General features: G+C 32.4%; 1 protein-coding gene across 1 annotated transcript in view; it reads left to right on the top strand.

Annotated features, from left to right (window-relative positions):
• Window positions 1-21,031, top strand: part of LOC129842808 (mesothelin-like protein) — a 30,362-nt gene extending 9,331 nt beyond the window's left edge. Inside the window, exons 7-12 of the mRNA XM_055911462.1 lie at window positions 1,521-1,711; window positions 3,377-3,467; window positions 3,998-4,133; window positions 4,592-4,782; window positions 20,570-20,731; window positions 20,854-21,031. Of these exons, the coding sequence (XP_055767437.1) occupies window positions 1,521-1,711; window positions 3,377-3,467; window positions 3,998-4,133; window positions 4,592-4,782; window positions 20,570-20,731; window positions 20,854-20,994 (912 nt within the window). The 3' untranslated portion in view covers window positions 20,995-21,031. The remainder of the gene's footprint in view (window positions 1-1,520; window positions 1,712-3,376; window positions 3,468-3,997; window positions 4,134-4,591; window positions 4,783-20,569; window positions 20,732-20,853) is intronic.
• The last annotated feature ends 14 nt before the right edge of the window (window positions 21,032-21,045 follow it).

The following is a 21,045-nucleotide window of genomic DNA, read 5'->3' as shown; positions in this document are numbered from 1 at the left end:
GCCTGTTGTCCTTTTAGGTAGAGGAACCTTTCTCTTGTAGCCTGTTGTCCTTTTAGGTAGAGAAACCTTTCTCTTGTAGCCTGTTGTCCTTTTAGGTAGAGGAACCTTTCTCTTGTAGCCTGTTGTCCTTTTAGGTAGAGGAACCTTTCTCTTGTAGCCTGTTGTCCTTTTAGGTAGAGGAACCTTTCTCTTGTAGCCTGTTGTCCTTTTAGGTAGAGGAACCTTTCTCTTGTAGCCTGTTGTCCTTTTAGGTAGAGGAACCTTTCTCTTGTAGCCTGTTGTCCTTTTAGGTAGAGGAACCTTTCTCTTGTAGCCTGTTGTCCTTTTAGGTAGAGGAACCTTTCTCTTGTAGCCTGTTGTCCTTTTAGGTAGAGGAACCTTTCTCCTGTAGCCTGTTGTCCTTTTAGGTAGAGGAACCTTTCTCTTGTAGCCTGTTGTCCTTTTAGGTAGAGGAACCTTTCTCCTGTAGCCTGTTGTCCTTTTAGGTAGAGGAACCTTTCTCTTGTAGCCTGTTGTCCTTTTAGGTAGAGAAACCTTTCTCTTGTAGCCTGTTGTCCTTTTAGGTAGAGGAACCTTTCTCTTGTAGCCTGTTGTCCTTTTAGGTAGAGGAACCTTTCTCTTGTAGCCTGTTGTCCTTTTAGGTAGAGAAACCTTTCTCTTGTAGCCTGTTGTCCTTTAAGGTAGAGGAACCTTTCTCTTGTAGCCTGTTGTCCTTTTAGGTAGAGGAACCTTTCTCTTGTTTCTAGAAAATACAATGATTTTCACACATGATTACTGAGTATTGTTTTAAATGTATTTCAATTTAGGACCGGCTTTAAGTTCAGCTTATAATGCCGTCATAAAGCCTTTTATAATGCCTTTATAGTAACTACATAAATGTGTTACAAAGCATCTTTAACCATATGTCATACTTTATAAAAGGTTCGTAAATGTGGCATAACTGTGCGACATAATCCCCAATGTCAAATGTGATATAACCCACTATGTCGAAATATTATATAAACATGAAGTTAATGAAGCTTTATGAAGGCTTTATGAAGCTTTATGATGGCTTTATGATTGCTTTATGAAGGCTTTATGAAGCTTTATGAAGGCTTTATAAGCTGCACTTAATTTAAAGCGGGACCTGAATTTATTACATTTTCATCTTACTGTGTCTATTTAACTGTCAACTCTGTTACAATATAGAATGACAATATAGAATGACAATATGGAATGGCAATATAGAATGACAATATAGAACGGCAGTATATAATGACAATATATAAATGACAGTATAGAATGGCAGTATAGAATGACAATATATAAATGGCAGCATAGAATGACAATATATAAATGACAATATACAATTACAATATACAATATACACTGGCAGTATAGAATGACAATATATAAATGACAATATAGAATGACAATATAGAATGACAATATATAAATGCTCATGATATGAACTTACATTTGATGTGATCTGACTGGAAGTCGTGATGTCAGTGCTGTGTCGTGTCCATCTGTCCCTGCAGGGTATCAGCGGCACGGTTCTGAGCAGTGACAACCTGCAGGTCCTAGGTAACATGGTGTGTGTTCTGGACGGTTCCTACATCCAGAACTCTGACCAGCTCATCCTGCAGAAACTACAGAACTGTAATGACCTCACAGACGAACAGGTGGCTGCCATAGAAACGCTGTTGACGTCTGGGAAAACACAGTATGGGTAAGTCAACATGGAAACATGGAAATAAACAAACGCATCTGACTGACTGACTGACTGACTGGTCTGAAACTAACTGACTGACTGACTAGTCTGAAACTGACTGACTGACTGGTCTGAAACTGACTGACTGACTGGTCTGAAACTGACTGACTGACTGACTGACTGGTCTGAAACTGACTGACTGACTGGTCTGAAACTGACTGACTGACTGGTCTGAAACTGACTGACTGGTCTGAAACTGACTGACTGACTGGTCTGAAACTGACTGACTGACTGACTGGTCTGAAACTGACTGCCTGGTCTGAAACTGACTGACTGACTGAACCTGACTGACTGACTGACTGACTGACTGGTCTGAAACTGGCTGACTGACTGGTCTGAAACTGACTGACTGACTGGTCTGAAACTGACTGACTGACTGGGCTGAAACTGACTGACTGACTGGGCTGAAACTGACTGACTGACTGGGCTGAAACTGACTGACTGACTGGGCTGAAACTAACTGACTGACTGGTCTGAGACTGACTGACTGACTGACTGGGCTGAAACTGACTGACTGACTGACTGGGCTGAAACTGACTGACTGACTGGTCTGAAACTGACTGACTGGTCTGAAACTGACTGACTGACTGACTGGTCTGAAACTGACTGACTGGTCTGAAACTGACTGACTGACTGGTCTGAAACTGACTGACTGGTCTGAAACTGAATGACTGACTGGTCTGAAACTGACTGACTGACTGACTGGTCTGAAACTGACTGACTGACTGGTCTGAAACTGACTGACTGACTGGTCTGAAACTGACTGACTGACTGACTGACTGGTCTGAAACTGACTGACTGACTGACTGGTCTGAAACTGACTGATTGACTGGGCTGAAACTGACTGACTGACTGGGCTGAAACTAACTGACTGACTGGTCTGAAACTGACTGACTGACTGACTGGTCTGAAACTGACTGACTGGTCTGAAACTGACTGACTGACTGGTCTGAAACTGACTGGTCTGAAACTGACTGACTGACTGACTGGTCTGAAACTGACTGACTGACTGACTGGTCTGAAACTAACTGATGACTGGGCTGAAACTGACTGGTATGAAACTGACTGACTGACTGGGCTGAAACTGACTGACTGGTCTGAAACTGACTGACTGGTCTGAAACTGACTGACTGACTGACTGGTCTGAAACTGACTGACTGACTGGTCTGAAACTGACTGACTGACTGGTCTGGAACTGACTGACTGACTGGGCTGAAACTGACTGACTGACTGGTCTGAAACTGACTGACTGACTGGGCTGAAACTGACTGACTGACTGGGCTGAAACTGACTGGGCTGAAACTGACTGACTGGTCTGAAACTGACTGACTGACTGACTGGTCTGAAACTAACTGACTGACTGATTGGTCTGAAACTGACTGACTGACTTACTGGTCTGAAACTGACTGACTGGTCTGAAACTGACTGACTGGTCTGAAACTGACTGGGCCCTGAAATGTAAACATTCTATGTCAGATACACTGATGTGCGTGTACTTTTGCCCTGTCAACAGTATAGTTGAGTCTGTACTGTGTGAGTTTCCTGTCAACAGTATAGTTGAGTCTGTACTGTGTGAGTTTCCTGTCAACAGTATAGTTGAGTCTGTACTGTGTGTTTCTCCAGACTCCCAGCTACCTGGAACAGAGAGACCCTGGACAACCTGGGCATTCTACCTCTCTACCTGACATCCTCCTTCTACAGGAACTTCTCTAAGGTCACAAACCACTACACCTGGCCGTGTGCGTGCATGCTGTGTGTGTGTGTGTGTGTGCGTGTTTACAGGCTGTGTGTGTGTGCATGCTGTGTGTGTGTGCATGCTGTGTGTGTGTGTGTGTGTGTGTGTGTGTGTGTGTGTGTGTGTGTGTGTGTGTGTGCATGCTGTGTGAGTGTATGTGTGTGTGTGTGTGTGTGTGTGTGTGTGTGTGTGTGTGTGTGTGTGTGTGTGTGTGTGTGTGTGTGTGTGTGTGTGTGTGTGTGTGTGTGTGCGTGTGTGTGTGCGTGTGTGCGTGTGTGTGTGTGAATGTGCATGCTTTGTGTGTGTGTGTGTGCATGCTTTGTGAGTGTGTGTGTGTGTGTTTGTGTGTGTGTGTGCATGCTTTGTGAGTGTGTGTGTGTGTGTGTGTGAATGTGCATGCTTTGTCAGTGTGTGTGTGTGTGTGTGTGTGTGTGTGTGTGTGTGTGTGTGTGTGTGTGTGTGTGTGTGTGTGTGTGTGTGTTTACAGGCTGTGCTCTGTTGTTCTCCAGAAAGTAAAGGGCCAGTTCCTACAGTCATTCCTGAAGGTGTTGAGGAAGAACGGAACGTCCAGACAGAAGAGGAGGAGGATGAAGAAGGCTATCAGACAGTCCATCATCGACCAATCACAGTCCAAACGCTCCATAGGTGTGTCCACCCTGCACTAATATACCATTACTGTCTGTCTGTCTGTCTGTCTGTCTGTCTGCCTGCCTGCCTGCCTGTCTGTCCTCCCTCCTCCTGTTAAAGAGGGAATAACTGTCTGTCTGTCTGTCTGTCTGTCCTCCCACCTCCTGTTGAAGAGGGAATAACTGTCTGTCTGTCTGTCTGTCTGTCTGTCTGTCTGTCTGTCTGTCTGTCTGTCTGTCTGTCCTCCCACCTCCTGTTGAAGAGGGAATAACTGTCTGTCTGTCTGTCTGTCTGTCTGTCTGTCTGTCCTCCCACCTCCTGTTGAAGAGGGAATAACTGTCTGTCTGTCTGTCTGTCTGTCTGTCTGTCTGTCTGTCTGTCTGTCTGTCTGTCTGTCTGTCTGTCTGTCTGTCTGTCTGTCTGTCTGTCTGTCTGTCTGTAGTGAGTGAATAACAGTATTCTCCTCCCTATCCCAGTGAGTGAATGCACAGTGGGAAATATCACTCAGGTGACGATCAGTGAGAGTTCGTTCCCTTTTAACTACGAGACCGTGACCAAGTTCAACTGCTGCCTGTCGGCCAAGACAGTCGTTGACAACCTGGACGCCATCACCGCCAAGGTGGACGACCTGGAATACCTTGAAGTGGTCCTGGCGAGACTCAGAGAGGTACTGTACGCTTTCAGACAAAGAGTCAACTTTATTCACCAAGTACATTAACACAGTCACAATGTTACCTGGTGATATGGTGCTGCTAGTTATAGACAACACAGTCACAATGTTACCTGGTGATATGGTGCTGTTGGTGATAGACAACACAGTCAGAATGTTACCTGGTGATATGGTGCTGCTAGTTATAGACAACACAGTCAGAATGTTACCTGGTGATATGGTGCTGTTGGTGATAGACAACACAGTCAGAATGTTACCTGGTGATATGGTGCTGCTAGTTATAGACAACACAGTCAGAATGTTACCTGGTGATATGGTGCTGTTGGTGATAGACAACACAGTCAGAATGTTACCTGGTGATATGGTGCTGCTAGTTATAGACAACACAGTCAGAATGTTACCTGGTGATATGGTGCTGTTGGTGATAGACAACACAGTCAGAATGTTACCTGGTGATATGGTGCTGTTGGTGATAGACAACACAGTCAGAATGTTACCTGGTGATATGGTGCTGCTAGTTATAGACAACACAGTCAGAATGTTACCTGGTGATATGGTGCTGCTGGTGATAGACAACACAGTCAGAATGTTACCTGGTGATATGGTGCTGCTAGTTATAGACAACACAGTCAGAATGTTACCTGGTGATATGGTGCTGCTGGTGATAGACAACACAGTCAGAATGTTACCTGGTGATATGGTGCTGCTGGTGATAGACAACACAGTCAGAATGTTACCTGGTGATATGGTGCTGTTGGTGATAAATATATTATCATTACATCTGACCTGATATAAATACATTTATCATTACATCTGACCTGATATAAATACATGTCACGATCGTCAAAGGTAGAGAGTGAGGACCAAGGCGCAGCGTGTGAAAAGAACATCTTCTTTTATTTAGAAGAGAACAACCACAAAACGAAACCACTTTAACAAACTAACAAAATAACAAAACTGACGAACGTGAAGCTAAGAATGAACTAGTGCATACATGCAACATAGAACATCGACATAGACACAGCGACAATCACCCACAAACAAACAGTGAGAACAACCTACCTTAATATGACTCTCAATCAGAGGAAATGCCAGACACCTGCCTCTAATTGAGAGCCATACCAGGCAACCCTTTAACCCAACATAGAAACACCACACATAGAAATGCCCACCCAGCTCACGCCCTGACCAATAAACACATACAAAACAAGAGAAAACAGGTCAGGAACGTGACAATACATTTATCATTACATCTGATATAAATATATTTATCATTACATCTGACCTGATATAAATACAGTATCATTACATCTGACCTGATATAAATACATTATCATTACATCTGATATAAATACAGCATCATTACATCTGATATAAATACATCATCATTACACCTGATATAAATACATTATCATTACATCTGATATAAATACAGTATCATTACATCTGATATAAATACAGTATCATTACATCTGACCTGATATAAATACAGCATCATTACATCTGATATAAATACAGTATCATTACATCTGACCTGATATAAATACAGTATCATTACATCTGACCTGATATAAATACAGTATCATTACATCTGAAATAAATACAGCATCATTACACCTGATATAAATACAGTATCATTACATCTGATATAAATACAGTATCATTACATCTGATATAAATACAGTATCATTACATCTGATATAAATACAGTATCATTACATCTGACCTGATATAAATACAGTATCATTACACCTGATATAAATACAGTATCATTACATCTGATATAAATACAGTATCATTACATCTGACCTGATATAAATACAGTATCATTACATCTGACCTGATATAAATACAGTATCATTACATCTGACCTGATATAAATACATTATCATTACATCTGATATAAATACATTATCATTACATCTGATATAAATACAGTATCATTACATCTGACCTGATATAAATACAGTATCATTACATCTGACCTGATATAAATACAGTATCATTACATCTGATATAAATACAGTATCATTACATCTGATATAAATACAGTATCATTACATCTGACCTGATATAAATAGAGTATCATTACATCTGATATAAATACAGTATCATTACATCTGACCTGATATAAATACAGTATCATTACATCTGATATAAATACAGCATCAATACACCTGATATAAATACAGTATCATTACATCTGATATAAATACAGTATCATTACATCTGACCTGATATAAATACATTATCATTACATCTGATATAAATACAGTATCATTACATCTGACCTGATATAAATACAGTATCATTACACCTGATATAAATACAGTATCATTACATCTGATATAAATACAGTATCATTACATCTGACCTGATATAAATACAGTGTCATTACATCTGACCTGATATAAATACATTATCATTACATCTGACCTGATATAAATACAGTATCATTACATCTGACCTGATATAAATACATTATCATTACATCTGATATAAATACATTATCATTACATCTGATATAAATACAGTATCATTACATCTGACCTGATATAAATACATTATCATTACATCTGATATAAATACAGTATCATTACATCTGACCTGATATAAATACAGTATCATTACATCTGACCTGATATAAATACATTATCATTACATCTGATATAAATACAGTATCATTACATCTGACCTGATATAAATACATTATCATTACATCTGATATAAATACAGTATCATTACATCTGACCTGATATAAATACAGTATCATTACATCTGACCTGATATAAATACATTATCATTACATCTGATATAAATACAGTATCATTACATCTGACCTGATATAAATACAGTATCATTACATCTGATATAAATACAGTATCATTACATCTGACCTGATATAAATACAGTATCATTACATCTGATATAAATACAGTATCATTACATCTGACCTGATATAAATACAGTATCATTACACCTGATATAAATACAGTATCATTACATCTGATATAAATACAGTATCATTACATCTGACCTGATATAAATACAGTATCATTACACCTGATATAAATACAGTATCATTACACCTGATATAAATACAGTATCATTACACCTGATATAAATACAGTATCATTACATCTGACCTGATATAAATACAGTATCATTACACCTGATATAAATACAGTATCATTACACCTGATATAAATACAGTATCATTACACCTGATATAAATACAGTATCATTACACCTGACCTGATATAAATACAGTATCATTACATCTGACCTGATATAAATACAGTATCATTACATCTGACCTGATATAAATACAGTATCATTACATCTGACCTGATATAAATACAGTATCATTACATCTGACCTGATATAAATACAGTGTCATTACACCTGATATAAATACAGTATCATTACATCTGACCTGATATAAATACAGTATCATTACACCTGATATAAATACAGTATCATTACATCTGATATAAATACAGTATCATTACACCTGATATAAATACAGCATCATTACACCTGACCTGATATAAATACAGTATCATTACACCTGATATAAATACAGTATCATTACACCTGATATAAATACAGTATCATTACACCTGATATAAATACAGTATCATTACATCTGACCTGATATAAATACAGTATCATTACATCTGATATAAATACAGTATCATTACATCTGATATAAATACAGTATCATTACATCTGACCTGATATAAATACAGTATCATTACATCTGACCTGATATAAATACAGTATCATTACATCTGATATAAATACAGTATCATTACATCTGATATAAATACAGTATCATTACATCTGATATAAATATAGTATCATTACATCTGACCTGATATAAATACAGTATCATTACACCTGATATAAATACAGTATCATTACACCTGACCTGATATAAATACAGTATCATTACATCTGACCTGATATAAATACAGCATCATTACATCTGATATAAATACAGTATCATTACACCTGATATAAATACAGTATCATTACACCTGATATAAATACAGTATCATTACATCTGACCTGATATAAATACAGTATCATTACATCTGACCTGATATAAATACAGTATCATTACATCTGATATAAATACAGTATCATTACATCTGACCTGATATAAATACAGTATCATTACATCTGATATAAATACAGTATCATTACATCTGACCTGATATAAATACAGTATCATTACATCTGACCTGATATAAATACAGTATCATTACATCTGATATAAATACAGTATCATTACATCTGATATAAATACAGTATCATTACATCTGACCTGATATAAATACAGTATCATTACATCTGATATAAATACAGTATCATTACATCTGATATAAATACAGTATCATTACATCTGATATAAATACAGTATCATTACATCTGACCTGATATAAATACAGTATCATTACATCTGATATAAATACAGTATCATTACATCTGATATAAATACAGTATCATTACATCTGACCTGATATAAATACAGTATCATTACATCTGATATAAATACAGTATCATTACATCTGACCTGATATAAATACAGTATCATTACATCTGATATAAATACAGTGTCATTACATCTGACCTGATATAAATACAGTATCATTACATCTGACCTGATATAAATACAGTATCATTACATCTGACCTGATATAAATACAGTATCATTACATCTGATATAAATACAGTATCATTACATCTGATATAAATACAGTATCATTACATCTGACCTGATATAAATACAGTATCATTACACCTGATATAAATACAGTATCATTACACCTGATATAAATACAGTATCATTACACCTGATATAAATACAGTATCATTACATCTGACCTGATATAAATACAGTATCATTACACCTGATATAAATACAGTATCATTACACCTGATATAAATACAGTATCATTACACCTGATATAAATACAGTATCATTACACCTGACCTGATATAAATACAGTATCATTACATCTGACCTGATATAAATACAGTATCATTACATCTGACCTGATATAAATACAGTATCATTACATCTGACCTGATATAAATACAGTATCATTACATCTGACCTGATATAAATACAGTGTCATTACACCTGATATAAATACAGTATCATTACATCTGACCTGATATAAATACAGTATCATTACACCTGATATAAATACAGTATCATTACATCTGATATAAATACAGTATCATTACACCTGATATAAATACAGCATCATTACACCTGACCTGATATAAATACAGTATCATTACACCTGATATAAATACAGTATCATTACACCTGATATAAATACAGTATCATTACACCTGATATAAATACAGTATCATTACATCTGACCTGATATAAATACAGTATCATTACATCTGATATAAATACAGTATCATTACATCTGATATAAATACAGTATCATTACATCTGACCTGATATAAATACAGTATCATTACATCTGACCTGATATAAATACAGTATCATTACATCTGATATAAATACAGTATCATTACATCTGATATAAATACAGTATCATTACATCTGATATAAATATAGTATCATTACATCTGACCTGATATAAATACAGTATCATTACACCTGATATAAATACAGTATCATTACACCTGACCTGATATAAATACAGTATCATTACATCTGACCTGATATAAATACAGCATCATTACATCTGATATAAATACAGTATCATTACACCTGATATAAATACAGTATCATTACACCTGATATAAATACAGTATCATTACATCTGACCTGATATAAATACAGTATCATTACATCTGACCTGATATAAATACAGTATCATTACATCTGATATAAATACAGTATCATTACATCTGACCTGATATAAATACAGTATCATTACATCTGATATAAATACAGTATCATTACATCTGACCTGATATAAATACAGTATCATTACATCTGACCTGATATAAATACAGTATCATTACATCTGATATAAATACAGTATCATTACATCTGATATAAATACAGTATCATTACATCTGACCTGATATAAATACAGTATCATTACATCTGATATAAATACAGTATCATTACATCTGATATAAATACAGTATCATTACATCTGATATAAATACAGTATCATTACATCTGACCTGATATAAATACAGTATCATTACATCTGATATAAATACAGTATCATTACATCTGATATAAATACAGTATCATTACATCTGACCTGATATAAATACAGTATCATTACATCTGATATAAATACAGTATCATTACATCTGACCTGATATAAATACAGTATCATTACATCTGATATAAATACAGTGTCATTACATCTGACCTGATATAAATACAGTATCATTACATCTGACCTGATATAAATACAGTATCATTACATCTGACCTGATATAAATACAGTATCATTACATCTGATATAAATACAGTGTCATTACATCTGATATAAATACAGTATCATTACATCTGATATAAATACAGTATCATTACATCTGACCTGATATAAATACAGTATCATTACATCTGATATAAATACAGTATCATTACATCTGATATAAATACAGTATCATTACATCTGACCTGATATAAATACAGTATCATTACATCTGACCTGATATAAATACAGTATCATTACATCTGATATAAATACAGTGTCATTACATCTGACCTGATATAAATACAGTATCATTACACCTGATATAAATACAGTATCATTACACCTGATATAAATACAGTATCATTACACCTGATATAAATACAGTATCATTTCATCTGACCTGATATAAATACAGTATCATTACATCTGACCTGATATAAATACAGTATCATTACACCTGATATAAATACAGTATCATTACATCTGATATAAATACAGTATCATTACATCTGATATAAATACAGTATCATTACATCTGATATAAATACAGTATCATTACACCTGATATAAATACAGTATCATTACACCTGATATAAATACAGTATCATTACATCTGATATAAATACAGTATCATTACATCTGACCTGATATAAATACAGTATCATTACACCTGATATAAATACAGTATCATTACACCTGATATAAATACAGTATCATTACATCTGATATAAATACAGTATCATTACATCTGATATAAATACAGTATCATTACATCTGACCTGATATAAATACAGTATCATTACATCTGACCTGATATAAATACAGTATCATTACACCTGACCTGATATAAATACAGTATCATTACACCTGACCTGATATAAATACAGTATCATTACACCTGACCTGATATAAATACAGTATCATTACACCTGACCTGATATAAATACAGTATCATTACATCTGATATAAATACAGTATCATTACATCTGATATAAATACAGTATCATTACATCTGATACAAATACAGTATCATTACACCTGATATAAATACAGTATCATTACATCTGACCTGATATAAATACAGTATCATTACATCTGATATAAATACAGTATCATTACATCTGATATAAATACAGTATCATTACATCTGATATAAATACAGTATCATTACACCTGATATAAATACAGTATCATTACACCTGATATAAATACAGTATCATTACATCTGATATAAATACAGTATCATTACATCTGACCTGATATAAATACAGTATCATTACATCTGATATAAATACAGTATCATTACACCTGATATAAATACAGTATCATTACATCTGGCCTGATATAAATACAGTATCATTACATCTGACCTGATATAAATACAGTATCATTACACCTGATATAAATACAGTATCATTACACCTGATATAAATACAGTATCATTACATCTGATATAAATACAGTATCATTACATCTGACCTGATATAAATACAGTATCATTACATCTGATATAAATACAGTATCATTACACCTGATATAAATACAGTATCATTACATCTGATATAAATACAGTATCATTACACCTGATATAAATACAGTATCATTACATCTGATATAAATACAGTATCATTACACCTGATATAAATACAGTATCATTACATCTGACCTGATATAAATACAGTATCATTACATCTGATATAAATACAGTATCATTACATCTGACCTGATATAAATACAGTATCATTACATCTGATATAAATACAGTATCATTACATCTGACCTGATATAAATACAGTATCATTACATCTGATATAAATACAGTATCATTACATCTGATATAAATACAGTATCATTACATCTGACCTGATATAAATACAGTATCATTACATCTGATATAAATACAGTATCATTACATCTGACCTGATATAAATACAGTATCATTACACCTGATATAAATACAGTATCATTACATCTGATATAAATACAGTATCATTACATCTGATATAAATACAGTATCATTACATCTGATATAAATACAGTATCATTACATCTGACCTGATATAAATACAGTATCATTACACCTGATATAAATACAGTATCATTACACCTGATATAAATACAGTATCATTACATCTGATATAAATACAGTATCATTACACCTGATATAAATACAGTATCATTACATCTGACCTGATATAAATACAGTATCATTACATCTGATATAAATACAGTATCATTACATCTGACCTGATATAAATACAGTATCATTACATCTGATATAAATACAGTATCATTACATCTGACCTGATATAAATACAGTATCATTACATCTGATATAAATACAGTATCATTACATCTGATATAAATACAGTATCATTACATCTGACCTGATATAAATACAGTATCATTACATCTGATATAAATACAGTATCATTACATCTGACCTGATATAAATACAGTATCATTACACCTGATATAAATACAGTATCATTACATCTGATATAAATACAGTATCATTACATCTGATATAAATACAGTATCATTACATCTGATATAAATACAGTATCATTACATCTGACCTGATATAAATACAGTATCATTACACCTGATATAAATACAGTATCATTACATCTGATATAAATACAGCATCATTACATCTGATATAAATACAGCATCATTACATCTGATATAAATACAGTATCATTACATCTGATATAAATACAGTATCATTACATCTGATATAAATACAGTATCATTACATCTGACCTGATATAAATACAGCATCATTACATCTGACCTGATATAAATACAGTATCATTACATCTGATATAAATACAGTGTCATTACATCTGATATAAATACAGTATCATTACATCTGATATAAATACAGTATCATTACATCTGACCTGATATAAATACAGTATCATTACATCTGATATAAATACAGTATCATTACATCTGATATAAATACAGTATCATTACATCTGACCTGATATAAATACAGTATCATTACATCTGACCTGATATAAATACAGTATCATTACATCTGATATAAATACAGTGTCATTACATCTGACCTGATATAAATACAGTATCATTACACCTGATATAAATACAGTATCATTACACCTGATATAAATACAGTATCATTACACCTGATATAAATACAGTATCATTTCATCTGACCTGATATAAATACAGTATCATTACATCTGACCTGATATAAATACAGTATCATTACACCTGATATAAATACAGTATCATTACATCTGATATAAATACAGTATCATTACATCTGATATAAATACAGTATCATTACATCTGATATAAATACAGTATCATTACACCTGATATAAATACAGTATCATTACACCTGATATAAATACAGTATCATTACATCTGATATAAATACAGTATCATTACATCTGACCTGATATAAATACAGTATCATTACACCTGATATAAATACAGTATCATTACACCTGATATAAATACAGTATCATTACATCTGATATAAATACAGTATCATTACATCTGATATAAATACAGTATCATTACATCTGACCTGATATAAATACAGTATCATTACATCTGACCTGATATAAATACAGTATCATTACACCTGACCTGATATAAATACAGTATCATTACACCTGACCTGATATAAATACAGTATCATTACACCTGACCTGATATAAATACAGTATCATTACACCTGACCTGATATAAATACAGTATCATTACATCTGATATAAATACAGTATCATTACATCTGATATAAATACAGTATCATTACATCTGATATAAATACAGTATCATTACACCTGATATAAATACAGTATCATTACATCTGACCTGATATAAATACAGTATCATTACATCTGATATAAATACAGTATCATTACATCTGATATAAATACAGTATCATTACATCTGATATAAATACAGTATCATTACACCTGATATAAATACAGTATCATTACACCTGATATAAATACAGTATCATTACATCTGATATAAATACAGTATCATTACATCTGACCTGATATAAATACAGTATCATTACATCTGATATAAATACAGTATCATTACACCTGATATAAATACAGTATCATTACATCTGACCTGATATAAATACAGTATCATTACATCTGACCTGATATAAATACAGTATCATTACACCTGATATAAATACAGTATCATTACACCTGATATAAATACAGTATCATTACATCTGATATAAATACAGTATCATTACATCTGACCTGATATAAATACAGTATCATTACATCTGATATAAATACAGTATCATTACACCTGATATAAATACAGTATCATTACATCTGATATAAATACAGTATCATTACACCTGATATAAATACAGTATCATTACATCTGATATAAATACAGTATCATTACACCTGATATAAATACAGTATCATTACATCTGACCTGATATAAATACAGTATCATTACATCTGATATAAATACAGTATCATTACATCTGACCTGATATAAATACAGTATCATTACATCTGATATAAATACAGTATCATTACATCTGACCTGATATAAATACAGTATCATTACATCTGATATAAATACAGTATCATTACATCTGATATAAATACAGTATCATTACATCTGACCTGATATAAATACAGTATCATTACATCTGATATAAATACAGTATCATTACATCTGACCTGATATAAATACAGTATCATTACACCTGATATAAATACAGTATCATTACATCTGATATAAATACAGTATCATTACATCTGATATAAATACAGTATCATTACATCTGATATAAATACAGTATCATTACATCTGACCTGATATAAATACAGTATCATTACACCTGATATAAATACAGTATCATTACATCTGATATAAATACAGCATCATTACATCTGATATAAATACAGCATCATTACATCTGATATAAATACAGTATCATTACATCTGATATAAATACAGTATCATTACATCTGATATAAATACAGTATCATTACATCTGACCTGATATAAATACAGCATCATTACATCTGACCTGATATAAATACAGTATCATTACATCTGACCTGATATAAATACAGTATCAGTACATCTGACCTGATATAAATACAGTATCATTACACCTGATATAAATACAGTATCATTACATCTGATATAAATACAGTATCATTACATCTGACCTGATATAAATACAGCATCATTACACCTGATATAAATACAGTATCATTACATCTGATATAAATACAGTATCATTACATCTGACCTGATATAAATACAGTATCATTACATCTGACCTGATATAAATACAGTATCATTACATCTGACCTGATATAAATACATTATCATTACATCTGATATAAATACATTATCATTACATCTGATATAAATACAGTATCATTACATCTGACCTGATATAAATACATTATCATTACATCTGATATAAATACAGTATCATTACATCTGACCTGATATAAATACAGTATCATTACACCTGACCTGATATAAATACAGTATCATTACATCTGACCTGATATAAATACAGTATCATTACATCTGACCTGATATAAATACAGTATCATTACATCTGATATAAATACAGTATCATTACATCTGACCTGATATAAATACAGTATCATTACACCTGATATAAATACAGTATCATTACATCTGATATAAATACAGTATCATTACATCTGACCTGATATAAATACAGTATCATTACACCTGATATAAATACAGTATCATTACATCTGATATAAATACAGTATCATTACATCTGACCTGATATAAATACAGTATCATTACATCTGACCTGATATAAATACAGTATCATTACACCTGATATAAATACAGTATCATTACATCTGACCTGATATAAATACAGTATCATTACATCTGACCTGATATAAATACAGTATCATTACATCTGATATAAATACAGTATCATTACATCTGATATAAATACAGTATCATTACACCTGATATAAATACAGTATCATTACACCTGACCTGATATAAATACAGTATCATTACATCTGATCTGATATAAATACAGCATCATTACACCTGATATAAATACAGTATCATTACACCTGATATAAATACAGTATCATTACATCTGACCTGATATAAATACAGTATCATTACATCTGATATAAATACAGTATCATTACACCTGATATAAATACAGTATCATTACACCTGATATAAATACAGTATCATTACATCTGACCTGATATAAATACAGTATCATTACATCTGACCTGGTATAAATACAGTATCATTACATCTGATATAAATACAGTATCATTACACCTGATATAAATACAGTATCATTACATCTGACCTGATATAAATACAGTATCATTACATCTGATATAAATACAGTATCATTACACCTGATATAAATACAGTATCATTACACCTGATATAAATACAGCATCATTACATCTGATATAAATACAGTATCATTACATCTGATATAAATACAGTATCATTACATCTGACCTGATATAAATACAGTATCATTACACCTGATATAAATACAGTATCATTACACCTGATATAAATACAGTATCATTACATCTGACCTGATATAAATACAGTATCATTACATCTGACCTGATATAAATACAGTATCATTACATCTGATATAAATACAGTATCATTACACCTGACCTGATATAAATACAGTATCATTACATCTGACCTGATATAAATACAGTATCATTACATCTGATATAAATACAGTATCATTACATCTGATATAAATACAGTATCATTACATCTGATATAAATACAGTATCATTACATCTGATATAAATACAGTATCATTACATCTGATATAAATACAGTATCATTACATCTGATATAAATACAGCATCATTACATCTGATATAAATACAGTATCATTACACCTGATATAAATACAGTATCATTACATCTGACCTGATATAAATACAGTATCATTACATCTGACCTGATATAAATACAGTATCATTACATCTGATATAAATACAGTATCATTACATCTGATATAAATACAGTATCATTACATCTGACCTGATATAAATACAGTATCATTACATCTGATATAAATACAGTATCATTACATCTGATATAAATACAGTATCATTACATCTGACCTGATATAAATACAGTATCATTACATCTGACCTGATATAAATACAGTATCATTACATCTGATATAACTACAGTATCATTACATCTGACCTGATATAAATACAGTATCATTACATCTGATATAAATACAGTGTCATTACATCTGACCTGATATAAATACAGTATCATTACATCTGACCTGATATAAATACAGTATCATTACATTTGATATAAATACAGTATCATTACATCTGATATAAATACAGTATCATTACATCTGACCTGATATAAATACAGTATCATTACATCTGATATAAATACAGTGTCATTACATCTGACCTGATATAAATACAGTATCATTACACCTGATATAAATACAGTATCATTACACCTGATATAAATACAGTATCATTACACCTGATATAAATACAGTATCATTTCATCCGACCTGATATAAATACAGTATCATTACATCTGACCTGATATAAATACAGTATCATTACACCTGATATAAATACAGTATCATTGCATCTGATATAAATACAGTATCATTACATCTGATATAAATACAGTATCATTACATCTGACCTGATATAAATACAGTATCATTACATCTGACCTGATATAAATACAGTATCATTACATCTGATATAAATACAGTATCATTACATCTGATATAAATACAGTATCATTACACCTGATATAAATACAGTATCATTACACCTGATATAAATACAGTATCATTACATCTGATATAAATACAGTATCATTACATCTGACCTGATATAAATACAGTATCATTACACCTGATATAAATACAGTATCATTACACCTGATATAAATACAGTATCATTACATCTGATATAAATACAGTATCATTACATCTGATATAAATACAGTATCATTACATCTGACCTGATATAAATACAGTATCATTACATCTGACCTGATATAAATACAGTATCATTACACCTGACCTGATATAAATACAGTATCATTACACCTGACCTGATATAAATACAGTATCATTACACCTGACCTGATATAAATACAGTATCATTACACCTGACCTGATATAAATACAGTATCATTACACCTGACCTGATATAAATACAGTATCATTACATCTGATATAAATACAGTATCATTACATCTGACCTGATATAAATACAGTATCATTACACCTGATATAAATACAGTATCATTACACCTGATATAAATACAGTATCATTACATCTGACCTGATATAAATACAGTATCATTACATCTGACCTGATATAAATACAGCATCATTACACCTGATATAAATACAGTATCATTACACCTGATATAAATACAGTATCATTACATCTGATATAAATACAGTATCATTACACCTGATATAAATACAGTATCATTACATCTGACCTGATATAAATACAGTATCATTACATCTGATATAAATACAGTATCATTACACCTGATATAAATACAGTATCATTACATCTGATATAAATACAGTATCATTACACCTGATATAAATACAGTATCATTACACCTGACCTGATATAAATACAGTATCATTACATCTGATATAAATACAGTATCATTACATCTGATATAAATACAGTATCATTACACCTGATATAAATACAGTATCATTACATCTGACCTGATATAAATACAGTATCATTACATCTGATATAAATACAGTATCATTACATCTGACCTGATATAAATACAGTATCATTACATCTGATATAAATACAGTATCATTACATCTGATATAAATACAGTATCATTACATCTGACCTGATATAAATACAGTATCATTACATCTGATATAAATACAGTATCATTACATCTGACCTGATATAAATACAGTATCATTACATCTGATATAAATACAGTATCATTACATCTGATATAAATACAGTATCATTACATCTGACCTGATATAAATACAGTATCATTACATCTGATATAAATACAGTATCATTACATCTGATATAAATACAGTATCATTACATCTGATATAAATACAGTATCATTACATCTGATATAAATACATTTATCATTACATCTGACCTGATAAATACATTTATCATCACATCTGAATAACAGAGAGAATGTATAGATAGTATGACATGGGTGCTATGAAGCTTTATCCTTCTGTTAGATTATGTGACTGTACTTCCTGTTTCCTGTGTCCCGCCCATCAGGCCTACTCCGTAAACGCCACCATCCCAGAAGCGAAGGTGCAGGTTCTTGGTCCGGCTTCGCGCGTCGCCACTAATGCTGACATCACCATGTGGAACATCACCAAGATCGACACACTGTCAGCTCTGATGGACCCCTCCCATGGAAACTGGGATGCTGCCATGGTAACCAGATGTATTTGTCTGTCTGTCTGTCTGTCTGTCTGTCTGTCTGTCTGTCTGTCTGTCAAGTGATTAACCAATCAATCAGTCTGCCATTTACCAATCTAATCATGTCCCCCCTATAGGCACAGGCCATCATCAGTAAGTACCTGACGAACTCAGGAAATACACTGGGCAGTGCAGAGCTCAACTCCATCGGTGGACCCAACCTGTGTTCACTAGACATCAGCCTTCTGAAGATCATTACACAGAGTAGCCTGAGGTAAGACAGAGAGGAGGACCCAACCTGTGTTCACTAGACATCAGCCTCCTGAAGA

Source organism: Salvelinus fontinalis, unplaced genomic scaffold (assembly GCF_029448725.1).
Source record: "Salvelinus fontinalis isolate EN_2023a unplaced genomic scaffold, ASM2944872v1 scaffold_0065, whole genome shotgun sequence".
Taxonomy (NCBI): Eukaryota; Metazoa; Chordata; class Actinopteri; order Salmoniformes; family Salmonidae; genus Salvelinus; species Salvelinus fontinalis.
Note: the sequence above shows the minus strand (reverse complement) of the source record. Positions and strands in the feature narration are given on the sequence as shown.